The 21573-nt window shown below is 42.9% G+C and overlaps 1 protein-coding gene across 3 annotated transcripts in view; it reads left to right on the forward strand.

Annotated features, from left to right (window-relative positions):
* The window catches only part of si:dkeyp-121d4.3 (uncharacterized), a 21949-nt gene continuing 376 nt past the window's right edge, over positions 1 to 21573 (forward strand). The window contains exons 1-21 of one of the 3 annotated variants that reach the window (XM_062400830.1): positions 1 to 934; positions 1094 to 1144; positions 1233 to 1417; positions 1504 to 1546; positions 2486 to 2611; positions 3582 to 3689; positions 3760 to 3978; positions 4079 to 4225; positions 4472 to 4699; positions 4784 to 5002; positions 5296 to 5442; positions 5526 to 5774; positions 6714 to 6926; positions 7000 to 7236; positions 8502 to 8606; positions 9614 to 9751; positions 10747 to 10854; positions 11120 to 11157; positions 11274 to 13563; positions 14306 to 14417; positions 20230 to 21087. In XM_062400830.1, coding sequence (XP_062256814.1) covers positions 215 to 934; positions 1094 to 1144; positions 1233 to 1417; positions 1504 to 1546; positions 2486 to 2611; positions 3582 to 3689; positions 3760 to 3978; positions 4079 to 4225; positions 4472 to 4699; positions 4784 to 5002; positions 5296 to 5442; positions 5526 to 5774; positions 6714 to 6926; positions 7000 to 7236; positions 8502 to 8606; positions 9614 to 9751; positions 10747 to 10854; positions 11120 to 11157; positions 11274 to 13563; positions 14306 to 14417; positions 20230 to 20837 — 6291 coding nt within the window. In that variant the 5' untranslated portion in view covers positions 1 to 214 and the 3' untranslated portion in view covers positions 20838 to 21087. Of the gene's footprint in view, positions 935 to 1093; positions 1145 to 1232; positions 1418 to 1503; positions 1547 to 2485; positions 2612 to 3581; positions 3690 to 3759; positions 3979 to 4078; positions 4226 to 4471; positions 4700 to 4783; positions 5003 to 5295; positions 5443 to 5525; positions 5775 to 6713; positions 6927 to 6999; positions 7237 to 8501; positions 8607 to 9613; positions 9752 to 10746; positions 10855 to 11119; positions 11158 to 11273; positions 13564 to 14305; positions 14418 to 20229; positions 21088 to 21573 lie in introns of those variants that run through there. The other 2 variants (XM_062400831.1, XM_062400832.1) reach the window with 2 other exon arrangements.

The raw sequence follows: 21573 nt of genomic DNA on the forward strand, positions 1-21573 counted from the left end.
ACAGCCTTCGAGTGGCGTGTTTGTGTTTGTCGGAGTTTGGGGGGATCGTACATTTTTCTGTTTTAAATGTCGACGTTTATTTGAGTGGACGAAGTTTATGTAAAGTTTAAACAATGAAGGAAACATCGGAGTCGAGTTAACCGATGAGTTTGACTCTGAACCGGGATCGTTGGTCGCATTAGCTGCTGTTAGCTCACGGAGCGGTTCTTTGGGGATGGGACGGGATAGACCCCCAATGGGACCCCCAGGCGAAGACGGGCCTCCCTTCGACATGGGTCCACCTGGCTGGGGCCCTCCTCCGCCTGAGGGCTGGGGGCCTCCTCGACTGGGAGGCTGGGGCCCACCGCAGCCTGAAGGATGGCATCGGCCCCCAGATGAGTGGGGGCCTCACCCTCCGGGAGTATGGGCTCCCCCGCCACCTGAATGGGATCTGAGAGGACCTCCCCATCCCGACTGGGGACCAAGAGGACCGCCACAGGGATGGGGGCCTCATCCCGACGACTGGTTGCCTCCTCCAGAAGACTGGAGACATCTACACCCCGAAGACTTGAGACGTTTACACCCCGAAGACTGGAGACGTTTATACCCCGAAGACTGGAGACGTTTATACCCCGAAGACTGGAAACGTTTTCACCCCGAAGACTGGGGACCTGACCGGCCTCCTGGCTGGGGACACCCGGGCTGGGGTCCTGAAGGTCCTCCTGAGCCGTGGGGACCTGAGGCTGGTCCTCCTGGACCTGTACCTCCTCTGGGCATGCCTCCCCCACCCCCCGTGTCGATGCCTCCTCTGGGCATACCTCCCCCACCCCCCGTGTCGATGCCTCCTCCGGACCCTGCAGCCTTCGCACCAGTGGCCGTTCCTCCGGTGCCTCCTCCTGGATGCGTCCCTCCATACGGGTTCCCGGCCTTCCCTCCTCCCGGCTGGGCAGGAGAGGTGAGCCCCATGGATCCTCCCGTCTGATTTAGATTCAACACTCAGAAACAGTTCAATCTCATATTAACCAGTGAACAAATGTTTATATGTGAACTAAACTAAGAGAAATGTCTGGTCATGGTTCGTTCAGTAATTCTTCTTTTCTCTCTGCATCTTCAGACAATCATGGAGGAGCCGATGCCCAACCCTCCGCCCGACCAGCCTGAGTGGGTCAGTACAGACCAGGACCAGGCCTCAAACTTTCAGTATAAATCTTTATTAATTTTTACTTCTTTGTTTTTCTTAATTTTTTTGTCAGATTAAAGCGCTGATTTCAGTTCCGCCCACTGAGTCGACTCAAGGTGACACAAAGAAATCCACAGAGGAACCCGCTGACACAGAAACAACTGCGGCCACTGCCCCCGCCCCGAAACCAGAACCCAAACCTGAACCCAGTAAGGCTGCCCGGGCACTCGGCCTGCTGGGAAAACGCACGTTTGATAAGTACGTGTTTGTGCGAGAAGTCGTGTTGAAGAACATGCCACGAGTTCATTAGCATGTGAATCTTAATTGTGTGTGTGTGTCCTCAGGCCACCTCCTGGCAGGTCGACAGGGATCATCTCGTTCATCGGGGTAAGAGTCACCGACTACAGGATGTCTGTAACTAAAGCCTGAAACATGCTTCTGCGTTTTCACTGGCCCGTAAGCGCAAGAGCCCTTCCGGGTCCCTTACGTGCTTATGTATCCCTCCTTACGTGCTTACGGGCGTCGCCCCATTTTTCAAAAATTTACGGCAAAGCTCCGCAAGCTCACTCAGCCTGCAAAGCTGTGATTGGTCTGCTCTACATCCCTTCTGGAGCTGCATTTCCGGTTTCATGCCCCATAATACAGGCAGAAACAACGGAAGATTTTAAAAAGAAGAATGGACAACCGCGAAGAACTCCGGTCGGAAGAGGTCCGAAAATATGAGTCCTTTATAACCCGTCGATGTCCGAGTCCTCTCCAGTCGCTTTTCCTGATGACTTATTATAAGAAGTTGCTCTTCAATGTCCAGCAGCTCCATCTCAATCAATTGTGGTTCGGTTGGAATCGTGAATACACTCTCTGCCATGGTTCACCGTGTGTTTGTAATGGAGAACACGACTGGTAGAAGGTAAATAAACAGTCAACAACGATTGCCACACCCACAAAGAAGGCGTCTCTCAGGTCATCTCCGACAAAAAGCATTACTCCGCCAGACGCGCAACAGGTGGGGAAGCATGAATGACAACGAGTCTTGCGCCACAGCGGCGTGAAAAGACGCAGACGCAGTCGCAGAAGCATGTTTCAGGCTTAAGTAACCAACTGCAGAGGAGACAATCTACTTCCTGTTTACATCACATGACCAGTTTACGTGATTGGTCATGTGACGTGTGTTTTCAGATGTGACTGGTTTTGGAAAGTGTGAACCGGAATCTCACACGATGTCACTTAAACCTTATTTGCTGTAACTGATTTCTTATTATCAGAAAACTTTTCTCTTCTGAGTGATTGATGACCTCATCATTTGATCTGTTAATCTTGGTTCTTCAGCCGACATTCGGTTACATCGAAAGAGAAGATCTTGAGAAGTTCACCTTCAGCTTCGAAGCTTTCTTTGGAAACCCCAAAGCCATGACACCCGGGGTCAGAGTTCACTTCACCGGCTGTAAGGAGAAGGTGAGCGTGCGTGCGTGCGTGCGTGCGTGCGTGCGTGCGTGCGTGCGTGCGTGTGTGTGTGTGTAACTCAGGAGCAGAATGTCGCACATGTTAGCTGTTTTCATACAGGTTCCTGAAATAAAGGTTCTGAATTAAAATAGATTTATTACTTGGATGTATGTTTGTAGTGTTGTGTAATGTCTAGGGTTGCAAAATTACGGGTATATTCGAAGTTTGAAACTTTCCATGGGAATATACGGGAATTAACAGGAACGAACTGTCAATTTTGTGGGTAATTTATACTATCTTTTTTTTACCTTGACATAAACAGATAAATATAAACATTTAGTTTTGTCATACTCTCTGAGGACACTTTTTGCACGTGACTATATGCCTCTGCATATTTGTTCTTAACATAGATCTTTGTGCAGTATTTGCAAATGTGCACAGCCTTTCCTTCTACGTTGGCTGGAGTGAAATGTCTCCACACATGAGATGCATTGCTCTATAGAATGGGATGAGAAGAAAGCTTGTAAAAAAATACTAATGCAATGCCAGAGATATAAATAGGTAGCTAAACAATTGGAGTCGTCTTTAAAAATATTTTACAATTGATGGATAAATGAATAGCAATAGAACAGATGAACACTTCTCAAACTTACCTGACTAGTCCTTGGGCTAATGCAGTAGTGTGCAGGATGCTGGGAATTATCTGTGCATGTGATGGAGAAATGCACAGTGCAGGTTTGAAATTCAACGTGCAGCGTGTGCTGCATTCCATACTTCTTCAAAATAGAGTTTGAATGATGTTTTTATTGCTCAGCGTTCAATTCGCACTACATACTTTGTGGCATAATTCCCCAAATTCCAGAGCTTAACTTCCCATGAAAAGTTTCAGGAAATTGTCCGCCCTTTTGCAACCCTAGTTGTGTCTACAATAATGCTCTGCTGTATTAAGTTATTTGTAACATTGTGTTGTTTGGCTGTGCAGAACATTCTGATTGCCACTGACGTTAAAGTGGCGCCAGGTGGGACGGAGAACGTGGACTCAGAGATCTACGAGGCCGTCGTCACTCAGCCAATTGTTGAGCCTCAGGTAGTTTTTTTTTGTCCTTGTCTTCGTCTTCCTTCATTCCCTGTCACTGATGCTGATGTTTGTGTGTTTGTAGCCCGGCGAGCGTCAGTACCCAGGTCAGGTTTACGTGAACATCGGACCTCTGAGGACCAACCTGACTTTTGACAGGAAGGATAGCGCGGTGACTCTGCTGAAGAATGACCAGGTGCTTATCAACCTGCTGGTGGACATTGTGACGGAGAAGCGGCGAGCAACCAACATCAAACCCAAAATACCTGCCACCTTTAGCCACACCAACGAGACCAGAGAGAAGGTCAGAGCTGACGATGTCATCGACCGCGAATGATCCAGAACTGTAACTTACCAACACACACACACTCATCTGTGGTTTATTTTAATTCCATGTGTTTCAGGGTGTCATCATCAGCTTGAAAGATAACAAAGGCATCATCAAGTCTAAGGAACACGACGAGCTTCCCTTTGTCATCAAGGAAAACTTCAGTGACGTGGAGTTCTCCACCGAGGACATCAACGAGGAGGTTGAGTTCAGCGTCGTCACGGTGAGGAGCGTCCCCTCTGTACCTGTCCACACCATTAAAAAATAGTACTCTGATTACATTGCTTGTGGTGAGGGTTACGATAGAAATGTGACGACGGTGTCAGTTGATGTAAACATGATCACATGACCTCTGCAGCAGAGTCAATACGTCACTTCCTGTCTCTGTGTGCATCATAGGGTTAGCCCTAGCCCTATGTTAGGATTTTTTCGTTTGATTTTAAATAATGAGTCATCAGTGCTTGATCAGCTACTTACAGGAAAGCAGGCTGTGAGGATCCGCCGTGTGAAGGAGCCGCTCCTCCTGATGCTCTCCACAGCCAAGGAGGACTCTGAGGTTGACAACAGCAACAATGAGAGCAACAGAGAGTCTATGAAGACTCCCAGAGGAAGAGCCAATCTCGAGCTGGGGCCCCACATGTGGCTGGACACGGAGCTGTATGAGGGCATCGTCAGTCAGCCAATCATCGAGCCCACGGTGAGTGACGACCCTGACGAGTGTCATCATTTTGAACTGCGGTGCTGCTATTTAACATCCTGATGGCTCTTGCTCTCTTCTTAGCCCGTCTTGCCAGGTTACCCGGGACAGATCCACGCCAACATCGGCCCCGTTAGGACCAACGTGACCTTCAGCCACCGGGACTGTGGCGTGACGCTCCTGAAGAACGACCATGTGCTGATCAACCTGCTGGTCGACATGGCAACAAGAAAGAAGAGAGCAGCAAACATCAAGCCCAAAATCCCTTTCACCTTCAGCTACACAAAAGAGACAAGACAGCTGGTAACACACATACACACACGGAACAATACACACTCACAAGCTTTTTACACACATGACCTCTAGAGGTTCTCTTGAGAATTGGATCCAGATTTGTTTTTCACACATCACACCAGCAGAAAGTCTTGTAAGTCTCTGCTTCAACACTCTGGAGAAACTGTGGAGGGTCTCCAGAGTGCAGGTCTGAAGCAACTACAGATACATACACATAAACACACCCCAGCGTCACCAGAGACGTCTGAGGTGGAGAGAGAGAACTAATTATCATCTGTTCTAATAATCTATGGTGATTTTAGGGCATCATCACTTATCTTGGCTCTGAAGAAGGAATCGTGAACACTAACGACCATCAAGAGCTTCCCTTCGATGTTTGTGAGAACTTCAGCGACAGCGAGTTCAACAGCAGCGACATCCACAAGCAGGTGGAGTTCACCACCACCCTGGTGAGTGAGGCTCTGACCAACCAGAACCACTGGAGGAAAGGGACAGGAAGTGATGAGCTTCACCGACCATCTCTGTGTTGCAGATAAACATGAAAAGGAGAGCAATCAGGCTGCGGAGGACGAAGAGGGTGGAGGACAAAATCCTGGAGGGGCAGAAGCGACGGGAGGAAGAGGAGAAGAAGAAGAAGAAGTGTGAGGAGGAGGAGAAGGAGAAGAAGAAACGGGAGGAGGATGAGAGGAAGAGGAGGAGGGAGGAGGAGGAGCAAGAGAGAGAGGCCGAAAGAAGGAAGAAGGAGGATGTGGCGGCGGCGCTGGCATCAGCCAAAGACAAGGTGAGAAGGAGAAGACTTAGATATTCAATTCATTTATATTTAATATCTATGAAAACTTATCATATAAGTTTGTTTAATTTAAATGAAGTAAAAAAACTGAGAAAACATATAATTTCCTGTGAGCTGGAATGAGCTAGAAACAGGAAATGTGGCACAATAACTGCATCAACTTTTCAAGCAACATTATCTCAATTGGCCACACGGTGGCGCTGTTAAACAGAATTTAAAAAGAAGTTCCACTGGTGCTCGACAAAAAAGCCAATTGAACCAAAACAATCCAATGTGATGGATTCTATGCTAATTTGCATGAATTGGCCGTAATTCAACAACAATTTATCTAATTATCATGAAACTCGGTTGTGTTGAGGAGCCGGAGCCTAAAAGCCTTCTGAGTGTATCCCACTGGGGGGCGCCAAAAAATGTGTACTGCACTTGCCAATGGAAAGAATTACACCAAATTTGGTGCTTGTGCTCCTGGTGCAAATATGAACCAAAAACATGAAGTGGGCGTGGCCTACCAATTACCGACTATAACTCGGAATGCTTTTGACATATTCTTATCAAACTGACTAAAAAAAGTTAAATCTGTCTCCTAAACATGCTCAACAAGTTTCCTACAAATCCAATGAAGGATGGACAAATGGCGCAACTTTGAGTGCGTAACTATCGCACCACCATGATGAGACGAGAGGCTGTTCTCACTAAGTAAACCAGCACTATAAAGCCTGAAACCTGTTTTTCCTCTTTTCATTTGAGTTTATGCAGCTGAGCTGCTTCCATGTATTTCCATGTATTGACTACGAGAGAGCTTGAACCCACTCATTGCCTCATTTAACAGATATGTTAGAAAGTAAAAGTGAAACCAGTAAGATTATTACATTTTTTTTTTAATTTGATGATATGAACGAGCTTCTGCTGATGGAGGTTTTCTTTCTGCAGTGGACGCCACTCGGCTTCACCATTAGACACCCTGGCTCCATGGACGCCATCAGCAAGGAGCGATTCGAAGGAACCGTCCTACGAGCCATTTCTAAAATCCCTCGTAAGGAGATGAAGAAGGAGGCGGAGGACCCGACGCAATCAGCAGAAACAGAGGCAGCAGCAGGAAGAGGAGGAGGAAGTTCTGAGGACGGACACACGCTCCCTGCTCAGGTAAGAAAACTAAGTGTAGGTACTGCAAACATGTTAATATAGTCACATTAAGTCCAGATGTTTCCTGGTGAAGGTGGATATAAAAGTTGAGAAAACAGATGAAGATGAGAAAGAAGAGGCAGAAGAAAAAGCTGATGGAGAGAAGGGAAAGGTGGAGGTGAAGAAGGATCAGCCGACTGACATCAGGGGCGGAGTCAAACCTCAACGGGAAATGGGTCGACTGGTGATGACGGTCGATGGTCAACAGAAACAACTTCCTTTCAGTCCCAGTGACCTGCTGTCGTCTGCCACCATGCTGGACGGAGACAAGGTGTGTTTGTCTTTCTACATTTTTGAGGCCAATTTTGCTTCAATATCATCATTGTGAGGACATGCTGCTGTTTGAGAGTTAAGACTTGGTTTTAGGGTTAGGATGAGGGCTCGGGTTAGAACCCAAACTTTTCCATGTCAACAACCCAGAACTCTCTTTTAACAGAGGAGCAGTCTCTTCTGTGGCAGATCCCACATCCAGAAATCGTATTTATATTTAACAGAAAACATAACCTATAAATATTTAGAAATAATTCTAACCAGCGCTGCCTCAGGATCAGGACGCTCATTAAAGATCTGCTCGTCTTTGTCTGAGTTTGTGTGGGAGTGTCCTGCTGACCTGTGCTACTTGACACTTTAACAATAAACAGACACTTATCAGTGTGGAAACATCATCTTTCAATCTCTGTAACAAACCTTTTTATCAACACTTTAAAGTCAATAACTGATGACATCGCTGGCTTAACTTAAAACCATTAGCTATATGATCAAGAGAAAATATTGAAGATTGTTAAAATCATCTACTGCTACATTTGTTAAATAAACTTGATTCCACACGCACACACACACAGGACTCTTCTATTTGTTTGTCTCGTGTTCTCTTAGGCTCTTCCCTCCTGATACTAAAATACACATTTGCACAAGAGTTTTCTAAATTGTCATGCTGTTAAAAACATTCACATGACTATTTATACTCAATCGTCGCAATATAGTCATTTAATAGATCGCTCGTGGTACAAGCCGCGTCACATCGAGTGTATCGTCCACTCCTAGTTCAAAGATTAATTTCATTTAAGCCACTCTAACCTAAAATTAAATAAAAACTGTAAAATAAACCACATTAAAATAAGAAAAGATTTGAGAAAAAGAAAAATATCCAAGGAAGATGAAATGTGTCCTCTTTGTTGTAGTTAGAAGGGTTATTCTTTCATTCCTCACTTTCCTATGTTGTTTCTCCTGTTATGCAAGTCTGTGTGTGAACGGCACTGATAGATACACAACCAGGTATAATCTTTTCTGGGTCCTTGTCTATTTGGGTTGAAAAGGTGACGCTCGATAAAAAGAATAAAAAAATGGATAATTCCCCAAAACACATTAAAGCAAAAGTAGGACTCTGTTCCAAAAATGTAACAAGAAGAAAGCTCAGATGTTTGTGTTAAAATGTCTGTAGAGTAACTAAGTATTTGGACTCAGTTACTTCTTCATGATCAACCAGCAGCTTTTTTTCTACCATTAAAAATGGGTTTATCTGTCTGATCTGTGAAGGTGCGTTTCAACATGGCCACCAATCGAGAGACCAAAGAGGAGCGAGCAACCTTCGTGGAGATTCTCCCGGACTCCTTCGAAGAGTCGACAGAACAACGTAGACATGTAAGATTTACAAACCATCAATAAATCAATCACACTTTATTTGTATGGTCTCCTATTCACCAATCCCAGTTTGTCCCATAGATGTTAACAAGGAGCAATTTACTCTGTTCTTAAAACAACAAGAGTCAAACTACAGAAAAACGCTGTGACCAGTGAATAAAGCTCAGAGAGTCACATATGAGGATCCTCTCCTAGGACACAATAGATGCTGATGGAACTGAACACAACAACAGGATTCACTACATTGATGATAAGGGTAACCCTAAAAATTGGACCGAACACAGAACCCTGTGGAACACCGTGATTAGCTTTGGTGCGCACTGATGACTCATCATTTATTTGCACAAATTGGAATCGATCTGATGAACAGGAGTCAAACCAGGTCAGGGCTGTTCCTTTAATGCCAATTAAGTGTTCTAGTCTCTATTAACCCTAACCCTTATGATCAATAGTGTTTAATGCTGCACTGAGATCTAATTGTCTCCGTGCTGTGATAGGCTCTAAACCCAACTGAAAGTCCTTAGATTACATCCTGGAGAAACTCTCACAGCTGATTTGCTTCCACATTCTCACGATTTTAGACAGGAAGGTGAGGTTGGATATCGGTCTGTAGTTAAAAACCTCAAGGTCCAGGGGGGATGTTTTGAGAAGGGGTTTGAGTACAACTAGTTTAAAGGACTGTGGTACATTGTGGTCAGTAATGTAATATTAATTAGGGGCAGAATTTCTTTGAGAACCTTTATAGGAATGGGAACAAAGATAAAGTTGTGGTTTCGATGATGAGATTATTGTGGTCAGCTGATCAAGGGTAGGTGTGTAGGACTGTAGCTCCGAGTCCTGGTCCTAACTCTGGGTTTTCAGTTTGAATTTACAAACTGCAGACAAATCAAGTTCTGAGTTTCAAACCTGAACCGTCGGAGACCCTGAGAAATGCTGTCGATCCAGTAATGACTAAAAACGGTGTGAAGGGTTTTTCCCGTTAATGTGAATGCCGTTTTTCTAACCAGGGCATTGTGATCGAGTTTTCTGCCGATTCTGGAATGATCAAGTGCAGTCAGAACCCACAGCTCTTCTTCCGCATGGCTGAGGTGATCGAGAAGAAGAAACTGGAGCTGAACGAAAAGGTTGAGTTCAGCGTTGTTCCGGTGAGTCGTCTGATACCGGAGTCCACTAGTCTGAAGATTCCAGTGTTCCTGCAGCTCCCTAAAACGTCTTACATCTAAATAAAGGAAATTGTCATTTAATTTTTCAAGCTGAATATTAAGTATTCATGCAGAGAATGACACAGTGCCACCCAATTACCAGTCTTACAAATCAGTGGCCAGCTGTAGAACGGCAATGAGCCTGCGATGCCACAGGAAAGTCTCCTCATCTGTTGTACTGTGTGAACCATTCAACAGTTTCTTAACACAATCAAACGACTGCAAAGTAAAGAAAGAAGCAGCTCATCCAGTAGTGATCATGTATATTATTTTATTAAAGAAAGAAACAGTTAAACTCTGTGAAGTTTCATTTATATTCCTTTAGGCTTCACTGAGAAAACTAGAGAAATCCTCAACGTTACACCTTTGAAAAGCAGATCAAAGATTCTAAAGTTAGTGAGTGATGCTGGTTAGAGTAAATGGACACTGACCTGGGCACTGGAAGTAGCCTGTGTTTATTACTGCCGTGGTAAATCAGAACTCTCACTCTGAATTAAGAGATAAGTGAGCCCTGACTGACGTAATAGTCATGTGATAAGAAAACAAGTTTTATATTCAAGTCAATGAAGCTTTTTTGCCAGACATGACCATAATATTGTAAAACACACAAACTGATGAAAAGGTTAATAATACTATTTATATATATTATAAAATAACAATGTTGATATAACTGTAAATTAACAGGATATTTACAACAAAAAGAACATAGAAACTTGTGTGCATGTGTGTCAGGTAAAAATATTATTATAAAATAATTACTAATATTTTTAGCTCTGTCAGGAAGTGTAACAATGTTACTATAATTTAAAAAACTTGATTATTTGAATAAACGTTCACTTGCTCTAATCCGTTGAGACTGTTTTAGATCACAGAGACGATCGTTCAATATATGTACCTTCAATGTTTCTGAGTCATAACTCACTAATTGTTTCTTCAAGCATGAGACAGCAGAGGGGGGGACTCAGGCCATCAGGATCAGACGTCATACAGAGAGTGTTTTCCTCCCTGTTCGCAAACTCGGTGGTGTCGGAGCAAACAAAGGAAAAGTAAGATTTTTTTTTATATTTATACAAATACAGAGAAGAAATTAAGAGAGAACTCTGTAGTTAATTTAATTTTCTTCCAGATGTGTTAAATAATGTTTCCTGATTCTTTTGCATGACGCCATTTACGTTCAAAATATTGGAATTAACACAGCTTCCATATAAGTTCATTGATGTGAAGCTGTGTTTTGCTTTTACAATGTTTTGACTTAAATTACAGGTCAGGTTTTTCTTACTTAGTCAAATGTTTGTTTGTGTCCTCTGGTAGATGACTATAAAGCTGACAAAAGCTTCAGAAGAGACTAAGTGAGTCATCGCTTCCTTTATTTATTATTTATCATTATTTATTAATAATAAATCACTCTTATTATTTATTAAAAATAATAATCACCCCTAACACGGAATGATCAAACCCATTTCAGGAAGGAAAAACCAGAGACAGACAAGCTGAAGGCGGTGGTGAAAAGTCTAAGAGCGCAGGACAGTAAGACTGGTATTGGCAGACGGGATCACAGCGCCAGTCGGCGTCGATATGGCAGAAGTAGGAGCAGGAGCAAGAGTCCAGCCAGAGACCAGTTTGGACGCATCATCAAAAGGAGACGCAGCCCCAGTCCCGACCGTGTCCGTAAAAGCAGCAGGCACAGGAGAAGCAAAAGTCGTACGAAAAGCCGAAGCAAGAGCTCAAGCAGGAGCCGCAGCAGGAGTCACAGTAGGAGCAGGGATAGGAGCAAGGACAGGGCCTTCAAGAAGAGGAGCAAAACCAGCCGAGAGCGTGAGGAAGGTCACAAGAGGAGGAGGGAACTGAGCCCTCCTCCCAGACGTGGAGTCGTCGATGATGAGCTGGCGAGGAAGAAGCGAGAGCTGGAGGAGCTGAACGAGATGATCGCCTACAAAAAGTCACTGGTGGAAATAGACCCCAGTGGATTGGAGCCTGGACAGAGGACCTGCATTGACTATGACCATGGCAGGATTGCCATGCCACTCGCTGAATATAAACCAGTCCGGTCCATCCTGAAGAAGCGACCCGAAGGACCTGAGCACCACCATCGTCCTCCTCAGCCCTATGATGATCCGTATTATGATCGACCATACAGTCCTTACCAAGATCGGCAGTACAGTGAGCGTGGTGATCTGTACCCAGGCCGTGCCTACGCTGATCGCCCTTACAGTAATCCTCCATACAGCAACCATCCATACGATGACCGCCCTTATGTGAGTCGGCACTATGTTGAACCTCCATGTGGTCCCCCTACGTCTAGCAGCCACCGTTACACTGATCGCTACGATGTTTATGATGAAGCCTATGACCATCGCAGCCATGACCCAGCACGTGCGGACCAACCTTACAGTGATCAGTATAGACCTGTAAACCAGAGCCAGTCTCCTGGTTACCATGATCCATCACAGTCTACACTGTCACCTGCCTCCACCCAGGCCTCTCTGACTCATTCTTCATTTTCCAAACCTTCGTTCAGACCTTCTTCTCCCACAGAACCACCTCCTACAAGCCCATCGCCAAATCTGAAGAACACAACGCCACCTCCAGCTGAGAAACCACCCCTGGACCGTTTCCTTGACATGCTCAATAAAAAGGTGGGCAATGAAAAGAGATCCGAACCAATTCATGTTAATGATGACTTACTGCCTCATGAGCGGGCACTTCTAGATGGTGGTGGGTTTTCTCGGATTGTGGGATTGGCTCAAAATCAACCCAGCAGCAGTCGAGCTCCAGAGGGGCAAAACAAACAACCAAGTCCTAAACATGCATCACTAGAGAGAACAAGTGAGGAATTAAAGAGCAAGACAGAACCCTATGACAAGATCCAGAGTCTTCTTCGTACGATTGGTCTGAAATTGAGTACAGGAGACATGTCCAAGCTAGCGAGCCGAGCTCAAGAGAAAATCTACGGCTCAAAGTCCTCATCCACAGAAAGAGAGGATTCAAGGGAACAACTGCAAACACGTAGATTAAGCTCTGTTGAATCGGATCACATCAACTCACCCTCTCCTGTCAGATCCTCAAGTTTGGAGCCACTCAGCAGAGAGTGTAAAGCTGTCTCAGAGTATGAAGAATTCCTGGACCAGCAGGAGCTGGAGGCGCTTAAGAAGGCGCGACAGTTGCAGAGTCTTACCAAGACAATGGGGAGTACCCTCTCAACCACTTCTCCCAGACCACCCCCTGGGCCCCCACCTGCTCAGTACCAACGTCCACCTACACCTATAAACTGGCCACTTGGAGTCACCACCCATATTCCTCCAGAACAGAGCTCCACAACCGCCAACACAGGTGCTCCAACAGCTGTTCAACCACCTCAGAGATTTGGATTTCCTCCAGGACCGCCTCCTGGACCTCCTCCGCGACGCCCTTCAGGACAACCTCCCTTTGTTCCATCCTCCAATCATAAAGTCTTTTCTTTTATTGGCCAGCCCTCTACAGCCAATGACTCCAGTCCTCCACAGACTTTAACAAGTGCCACGATAACACAAACACCACTATCCTCATCTTCTGCTGGTGATGACCAATCAGCCATCTCTACAACAGTAGCCAGGTGCCTGAAGGTCATAGAGACAGTGAAGTCTCTGGCGGTGCAGACTTCATCTAAACCAGTGAAATCTGTGCAGTTCAGTTTACCCACAGAATCTCCTTCTGCCTCCAGTCCTCAGACCACAGGAAACTCAGAGGATGACATCAAGGCAAAGCAGAGGGAGAAGGTATGATCAGCCATAGTACTTGTTCACTAAAACCTCTAACATGAGTATACAAGTACTGGTACTTGTTCTCAAGAATGAAAATTAAGAGAAATCGATAACAAGGGTGTGGGTTTTGATGAACTGCAAGAGGTTGTTGCTGGCGACTGAAATACATTTCCTGAAACAATAACAGATTCCTGTTGCCTTGGAGCATCAGTGGGAGATATATCCGCTGTCAGTAATTCAGAAAGATAGGTTTCATTCCCAGATGTTTTCACACGTAACTTAGCTCATCGTTGCCAAACATTATTTGACAAGAAGTTTTGGTAAAGTTTGACGGGTCGATAAGGGGAAGAAAAAAGTGTAACTCCTATAAAGTGGTGTCAGTGGTTGACTGACATGGTTTCCATAGCTGGTCCCTGCGGTCATTTGACGGTTATTTAATACATTGGACAGAAAAGTGAAGGATATTTTCTAGATGACTGCAGGCAAACATCTGTCATTGACCATGACATTGTCGTGGCTAACCATTTGAAATATACAAGTTCCCTAGCGTTAGCCACTTAGCACCGCTGCTTGCTGTAACATTAGACAGTACAGATAGCTCATATCATTGTTCTGATGTATAAGGAGGGAGAATGGTCAACTTCATCCCAAATGGGTGAATGAATGAGACGTAAGTAGAAATAAAACTTTTCTGATGACTTGCAGACAAATTTGCATCACATGAAGCCTTGACCAGACATCTGTATTTCTGTTGCAGCTGGATTTGTACAACCAGAGGATTTCAGAGAAAAGGGAGCAGCAGTTCCAGGAGATGAAAACCTGGAAGAGAATAGGAGACAGGAACAAGGATGGCACACTGATCCCTCAAGGTATTAGGACTTATTAAATAGAAGATGCACGGAATTAGCAACCTTTGAATTACAGACATTGAGTTTAGCTTTAAGTAGATTACATTCGCGGCTTGTTTCATAGATATAAATACATTTTTCAAGTTAAAACTTGCATGTTACTTATATTATCTGTAGTTTAAAGTCAACAGCTGTGCTTAAATAGACTTCTGTCTCCTGGAGTTATTCAGGTTTTAGTGAGAAGCCCAGAGATGATTAAATGTCAAGGAGATATGCGTTAACACAATGGAAGTTTTGCTTCCCAAGTAAGTTTTGTCTATGAATAACGAGGCCTAATTATCACGGTTAGGCCATATGATCGTAACCTTTCTAGTGCTACGTGTTCTAAGCTAGATTTGTGCCTTGTTGTCAACAGTGTCATCTAGAAAGAAAGCAACTTACGTAGAATTCATCATAGCATTTCACTTGGTTGTTGACGCTACAGAGATGTCTTGTGCACAGGGCTGGGCAGTGTAACGATATCGATAAGAATCGCAATATAACCTTTCTTCAATAGAAATTGGAGACGCGTCAATATAATGATGTTAGAACTCATCCCCTCCATGAGAAAGAGAATAGCGCTGCTCCGAACCAATCATTTGGATGGAATAGAGATTAACCCACATCAAGTTCGGTTGACGCACACAGAGCGGAGGAGCAGCACACATGTTAATGTTTGGGTTTCTAACCCTAACCCTTCTGCATAGAGGTGGACCACTCCGCACAGTGCAGTGGCTGCACTCACTCAACACTTTAACAATAAACATCATCGCTAATCACAAGGTATTAGGACACGTACAGGACTGACGTTTACTTTGTGTTTGTTTGATGCTTTAGAGTTTGAGACACACATCCGGAGTCATTATCCGACATCATAGATTAATAACTAAATACTTGTGATTATCAGTTTGTGTGTGAGACGGTACAGAGACAAGCAGACACATACGCACACATTCACACACACACACTTGAGTTCATTAGTTTTTATCAAAATCAGTTCTTAGTGTGATGATTAGAAAACATCAGAGGAGCATAATCACTTGTTGACCAGCGGAGAAATGCTCCTCAGTGACTCTGCTTCAAGGTGAGGTACAAAATGAAACTGCATTGATGACCACACCAGGAGAGTTCAGTTGTTACAGTAGCAGGCACGTCAGAGTGAGGTAGACACGAGAATAAAGAAATATAAAAACGCATTAGAATAAAAAATATACTTCAAATAATTTGTAATAATTAATTAATATATTACATTATATTCACCTTTTCACTGTAGTGGTTTGTAAGAAACGTAATAAGTTAATTTCAGTGGCACAGGAGTGTACGAGCAAGTAAAATCAGTTTTGTTCATAAGAAATAATGTTTGCACATAAGAACACTGTACATTAACACAAGTGTACAAAAAGCTTTTTCTGTTTATTTAAATTATATTGTGATATATATCAATATTGACTGATGAAAAAAATTATCTTGACAAGATTTTGTTCCATATCGCCCAGCCCTGTGTCTGCATTATGGAGATGTACCTTCTGCTCTTGTGCTCGCTCATTGGCACCAACAAGTGTTTACGCTGTTGCAGTCAGCTACAGGGAAAATGTCTGGAGTAATACTTGAGCTTCCAAACAATGGTATTGCCATTCCCTAAAACTGAGCCATAAAGCTGCTGTTACCCAGAAGTCTTCAGCGTTTCGAAAACAACTCTTTCTTCTGCGGCTGAGGGCGGTCGTTCTTTCCATCACTCACGTTAACCGAACCGTGTCTTTGTTCCAACGATCAAGAAAAGAAGGAAACTACAAACCTGACTCCACAAAGTAAAATCTTTTTCTTTATATTATGACTGTTGTAATTTAACTTTTGAAAAAACTATTTGAACCCCACAACCACTGTCCAGTCAGAGGTTAAGAAATTAAGACATGTTTTCAGTATAGTTAAGTTTTATTTGAAAACGTTATATACCAGAGCTGCTACAATACCTAAAACCTGGTACTGACCCAACAGGGTATATCTTTTCATATTTTACCTTGAGTGTCTGACATTTTTCAGTCATTTATAGATGAGATACCTACTCTGAGCTAGATACCAAGTTCAATATGTAAATACTAGATACCAAGTTTCAGTGATACTTTCATAAACGGTTGTTTCTCCAGCTGAGGTTTGTTTTCTTCAGCTTAAATACAGCTATTACCAGATCTAAGCTGAATTGGAGTTTGATTGGCTGTTGCTGTGTGAACTTTTTAAAGATGCATTTTGAGAGATCCAACACGTCACGCCGACCGACTAGATTTGTACCAGGCCACAACTACAAGAGCAGATATACTAGTCTGGGGTTTCTCATGTTAAAAGATGGTGTGTTATGTGTGACCTCTTTTGTCAGTCTGTTGTGTTGTATGAACACAAAACAACTTCAAAACTCCAGCTCAGAAGACCACAGGTTGTGTAGCCGGAACTTGGCTTTTCACTCATTGGTCCCTCAGATTGTAACCTGAGCCTCATTCTCACAGTCTGACGGTCCACAGTCCTTGACCATGATGAGTCAAAGATGAATTGTAAGACAAACAGTACTCAGTATCAATACATCAATCTATAGACCCTCTTCTGACTTTGAATTTGAAGAGATGAAGAATAGATGGTGTGAGATCATTTAAACAACTAAAATAAGTAAACTGAGCTCACTGATGCAATCTGCCTCTAATTGTCTTTGTTGTAGGTCACTTAATAATTTGGTAAGAGATCGCTTACATCATACTTAATATTTCTACTGTATGTTCTGTTACTGACTATTTGTCAGTACGCATTGATCGCCCCTCTTTCAGGAGAGGCCGGCACTACCCTGTAGAGGAATAACAAGTGGACTAACGGCTCAGTCTGAACTACAACGAAAAGCTACTTTTTTTCCTACAGTAACTCTCCAGATGTTTCATTCTTTGTTGTCAACAGAATTTGTGTTGTGCATCGAATATAAAGAATATTTCATTTCTGCTGTTCAGGGTAAGTCAAGTTTGCTCAATTATTCAGAAAAGTTTTAACAGAAGATCCAAACTACTGCTTACAATTGTTCCCGCACATAGTAATTGAGGTTAATTTGCAGTGAACTAAGTTTCAGTATGTTAAAATGATTTAGTTAATATAAAATTGCTCGCACAGTTTCCCCAGCAGAGGATTTACTTTTACTTCACCGTCCTTACTTAATGACCTTGTGTAAATGGCGTTGTAGTCAAGCCATTGAACCTCAAGTTCAAGCTGAGTTTGTTCTTCTGTTTGACTCACAAGTTCAACAAGTCGATTAACACAAGGCTGCATCAGTCATGAATCATTTACAGCAACGGTGGTAGTGATGGACATATCCCAGATGTTCCTGTGTCACTGAGGTTGTTTCCAAGTTGAAAATAGACATATAAACATCCAAAAAGTGATCTGTGTTCTACAGGATAATGTACAGTATATTTATCATTTATGATTATCCAAAGATGATTAACCGACTACATGGAGCTTTCACTGCAAGGCCGTTACCATCACGTTAACACTGGGAATGACCTGTCACCAATAATGACACTACTTCTGAAAGGAAAACTAATTATTCTACAGTAACTAATGATGAGTAGCATTTTATCGAAGCTAAATTTGCCTGCCTGCTTACTAATTGCTGTATATTGCATTGGTATTGAAACTCATTAACAGTGAATTCAAGCTCAAAAAATTCTGGGTCATGAGCTCTGTCTTCTGTACCGTCTCTGAAGCGCTCATCAAGCTAACGTGGAGAACTTAAACATCACTTAGTGGTCAGCTGGATATCGTTAGCTTAATCAATTTCAAAAGCGACATACTGCTAGTCTGTCATCAACACGGTAAGTGGTAAACTCTCTACCTAACGTCCAATAATGTCAATGGTTTTCCTTAACCATACATTTTGAGCTAAACGTCAGGTTGTTCAAGAGCTACATTTATAATTTTATTAATAAATTGATTCCATTAAGATTGCGTCACTTAATAAATTGAAGATCTGTGAATAGGACCATTTAAATATCTAGGCTGTGAATTATTTGTTGTGATTATCTAAAAATAATTGGTCAGAGGTCGTCCATCAAATATCATAAAACTTACCGACTGATGTTAAGATTTTGAGTTAAGGCGCTGATCCTGAGCCCCGGACCTGAATCTGAGCCGAGGATTCAGGCATCTCAAAACTCTTCGTTACTGGATATCGCTACTAGCAAGATGTCGTTGTAGAGAGTAGACACAGTCGTTCTATTTGTAAAAGTAAAATATGGCTCATCGAGCAGTTGGTATGGTGGGTTTGGGGAAACGGTTTATCCAAGCGGTTTGGGGACGTCATTTAGTCTTTGCATAAGATCACATCTCAGTTGATCTTCAAACACTTTTGCTTTTCCTGCATCCAAACACATCTTTGTATTCAAACAATCTGCTCAGATGACTGACGAGCAGACTCCTGTACAGATCAGTTTGGTTCAGACTGAAGAGGAGAAGACGAGGTCCAGTATGGAGTCGGAACAGATATGGAATCAGTTAAAGTCCTACATGACTCCAAATGTCTGATTGCAACTGAATTTCATATTTACAAAATGGGCCTTGACAAGCACTAAGTTAACTTTTTATTTTGGTGATTAAAATCCATATCTTTTCTCGAGGCAAAATACCAGACCTTAATTCACCTGAAAATGGCCTCGAAGGTTAGAAGTCAAAACATTATTTCAAGGTCTTTTGTAAATTTGTCGTTTCAGGTTTCAAATGATTTCTGTGCTTTTCATGGAACTTAAATGATGTTGCATGTTATGTTTCCATGACCAGCCAATGTTGAGATTTAGTGTATCCTAATACATTACACTCAGCATTTAGCTAGAGACGATTAAATCTGCAGCTCACAGTCCTCAAGAGCTTTTCCAATCTTTTAACTGAAGTATTTACTTATAGTTTTATTTCATATAGAAATATGTGTATATTGCAGAATGGCAATATTTTACGGTTTGAAGGTAGGTGATTATTTTGATCTTTTCAGATTGTTTTGAAAATGATCATATAATTGTCTTAAGTCAATCAAACATCTGTCTCTAAAATCATTTTTATTTAACTGGTTTGTAGATTTGATTAAATATTCAGACGTTGAACATTTTTTGCTTTCCCTTAACACGTTTTGGTTATGACGCCATTCAATACAAACTGTAAACTGTAGAACCTGTGGATTATCTCTCCTGATGCAATAGTTATTTCTTTATTCAATGATACATGGTCACAACTAAGAAGAAGCTGTTAGGTTTCATGACAAAGGTTAATGTCTTAAGATTGAAACAGCTACGAATGTTTTGAATATTAGCAATTGTATTCCCAGGCTTGTTTCATAAAGACTGTTTGGCTTTTGTGTAACAGTCGGATTTCGCCTCAATGTTTGAACAAAATTTACCAATCAACCAGAACTTCAGAATTATAGTAGATATGTAATGAGGCAATTTACAATGTTTGTGCTGCCTTGTCATTCCAGTAACAACCTCTTAAGACAGATGAACAAAACAAATACTGACCATACTCAACAGACCCGTCGGACAGATCTTTGTGAAACCAGCCCAAGTTCGACTGGTTCTCAGTCGTTAAGGATCATCCAATGCAAAATATCATAAAGATTCTCAGTCATCCAGCTTGTTGTATCTTCAGATGTTGCTCAAGTGTACATGGGCAACATAAGCAAGTCCAATTGCCTATGCACACTTGTACAACTTCTTAAGATCCAATGCAAAAGATTGGTTGGTCTTTTTGTCTTATTAAAGTATTCTGTTTAAATTTTTAGGCAAACCGATCATCGAGCCCAAGAATGTCTGGATTTGTGGCCATTCGCTGGTGTACTGGGCCGAATCCAGAGCCAAGTCTCCGGAGGTAGGTATGCAGCTGGGCATGGACCGCAGCAAGGTGGCTATCTGGTGGAAGGGCACACAGGGCATGACATGGTCCCAGCTCCTGCCCCAGCTCCACCAGCTGAAGGTCACCTGGCCTAACCCAGACGTCCTCATCATGCATCTGGGGGGCAACGACCTGAGTACTGACAGCCCAACTGACCTGCTGGCCGCTGTCAGGAAGGACCTGACCTCCATGAGGAGCATCTTCCCACAGTGCATCCTCGTGTGGTCCAACATCCTCCCTCGGAGGGTGTGGCGCCACTCGGCCGATAGCCACGAAGTCGATCTGGTCCGAACCACTGTGAATCGCAGGATCCAGAACATCATTTCGGAACTGGGTGGCACTTCGCTCACTCATGATAACGTCCGGTGCGGCACAAACACAGGCCTGTACCGGGCTGATGGCATCCACCTGTCCCCCAAAGGCATTGACGTTTTCAATCTGAACCTTCAAGATTTTCTGGAGAAGTGGGAGGTGGAGGTGAACAAGGAGAACAATTAAGAGTTGTTTATTTTCTTGTTTTTATGTTGTCTCTTTTATTTCTAATGATAGATAGATTGATTTGAATAACTACAAAGGTTCTTCACATTCTTAAATCTTCATCTTGAAATCCTTTAGTCAAGTTTTAGCTTATCACGTAGGAACTGTCGATCCATGTTTGTCTGACTTGAACAATAAACTCTATCAGCTGATCTGTTGTTTACCCTGAGTCTTTAATGTTCTTAATAAACAACATCAAAGATTAAATTAACTGTTGGTAACGTTGACTGTTTATGTCCATTACATGTGTTTTTATAATGTTACAGGAAAATATAAACGGTTTATGCAAATTGCACATGCAAAATCAAATTGACTGCGTCTGTGTGAAGAATGGGGAAGTCTGGGATCGAATGGCCGACCTGGTTACAGGATGACCCACTTTACCTCCTGAGCCACAGCTAATGTCATTGTTTCATATTAATATTCTTGTTATGGCCCTTTATCTATTACGGGCATGACTTGGAGCTGACCGGATTTAAAGGGATAGTTTTATCTTGAAAAAGTTAAAACTTCTCCCATCTAGACACCACTGTGATGGAGGGGGAGGGGGGGTGAAGTGTGTAATAAACTGAGTTAGAGCAGATCCATTAAGACTGAAGTAACTAGTGATCAAAGCTTCAGACTAAAACAAGAGAAAAAGATAACGTATCCCCATCCTGCTCCTGTGGTGTCATCAAGTGTCTGCATCCCCCCGACG

Source organism: Platichthys flesus, chromosome 12, assembly GCF_949316205.1.
Source record: "Platichthys flesus chromosome 12, fPlaFle2.1, whole genome shotgun sequence".
Lineage (NCBI taxonomy): Eukaryota > Metazoa > Chordata > Actinopteri > Pleuronectiformes > Pleuronectidae > Platichthys > Platichthys flesus.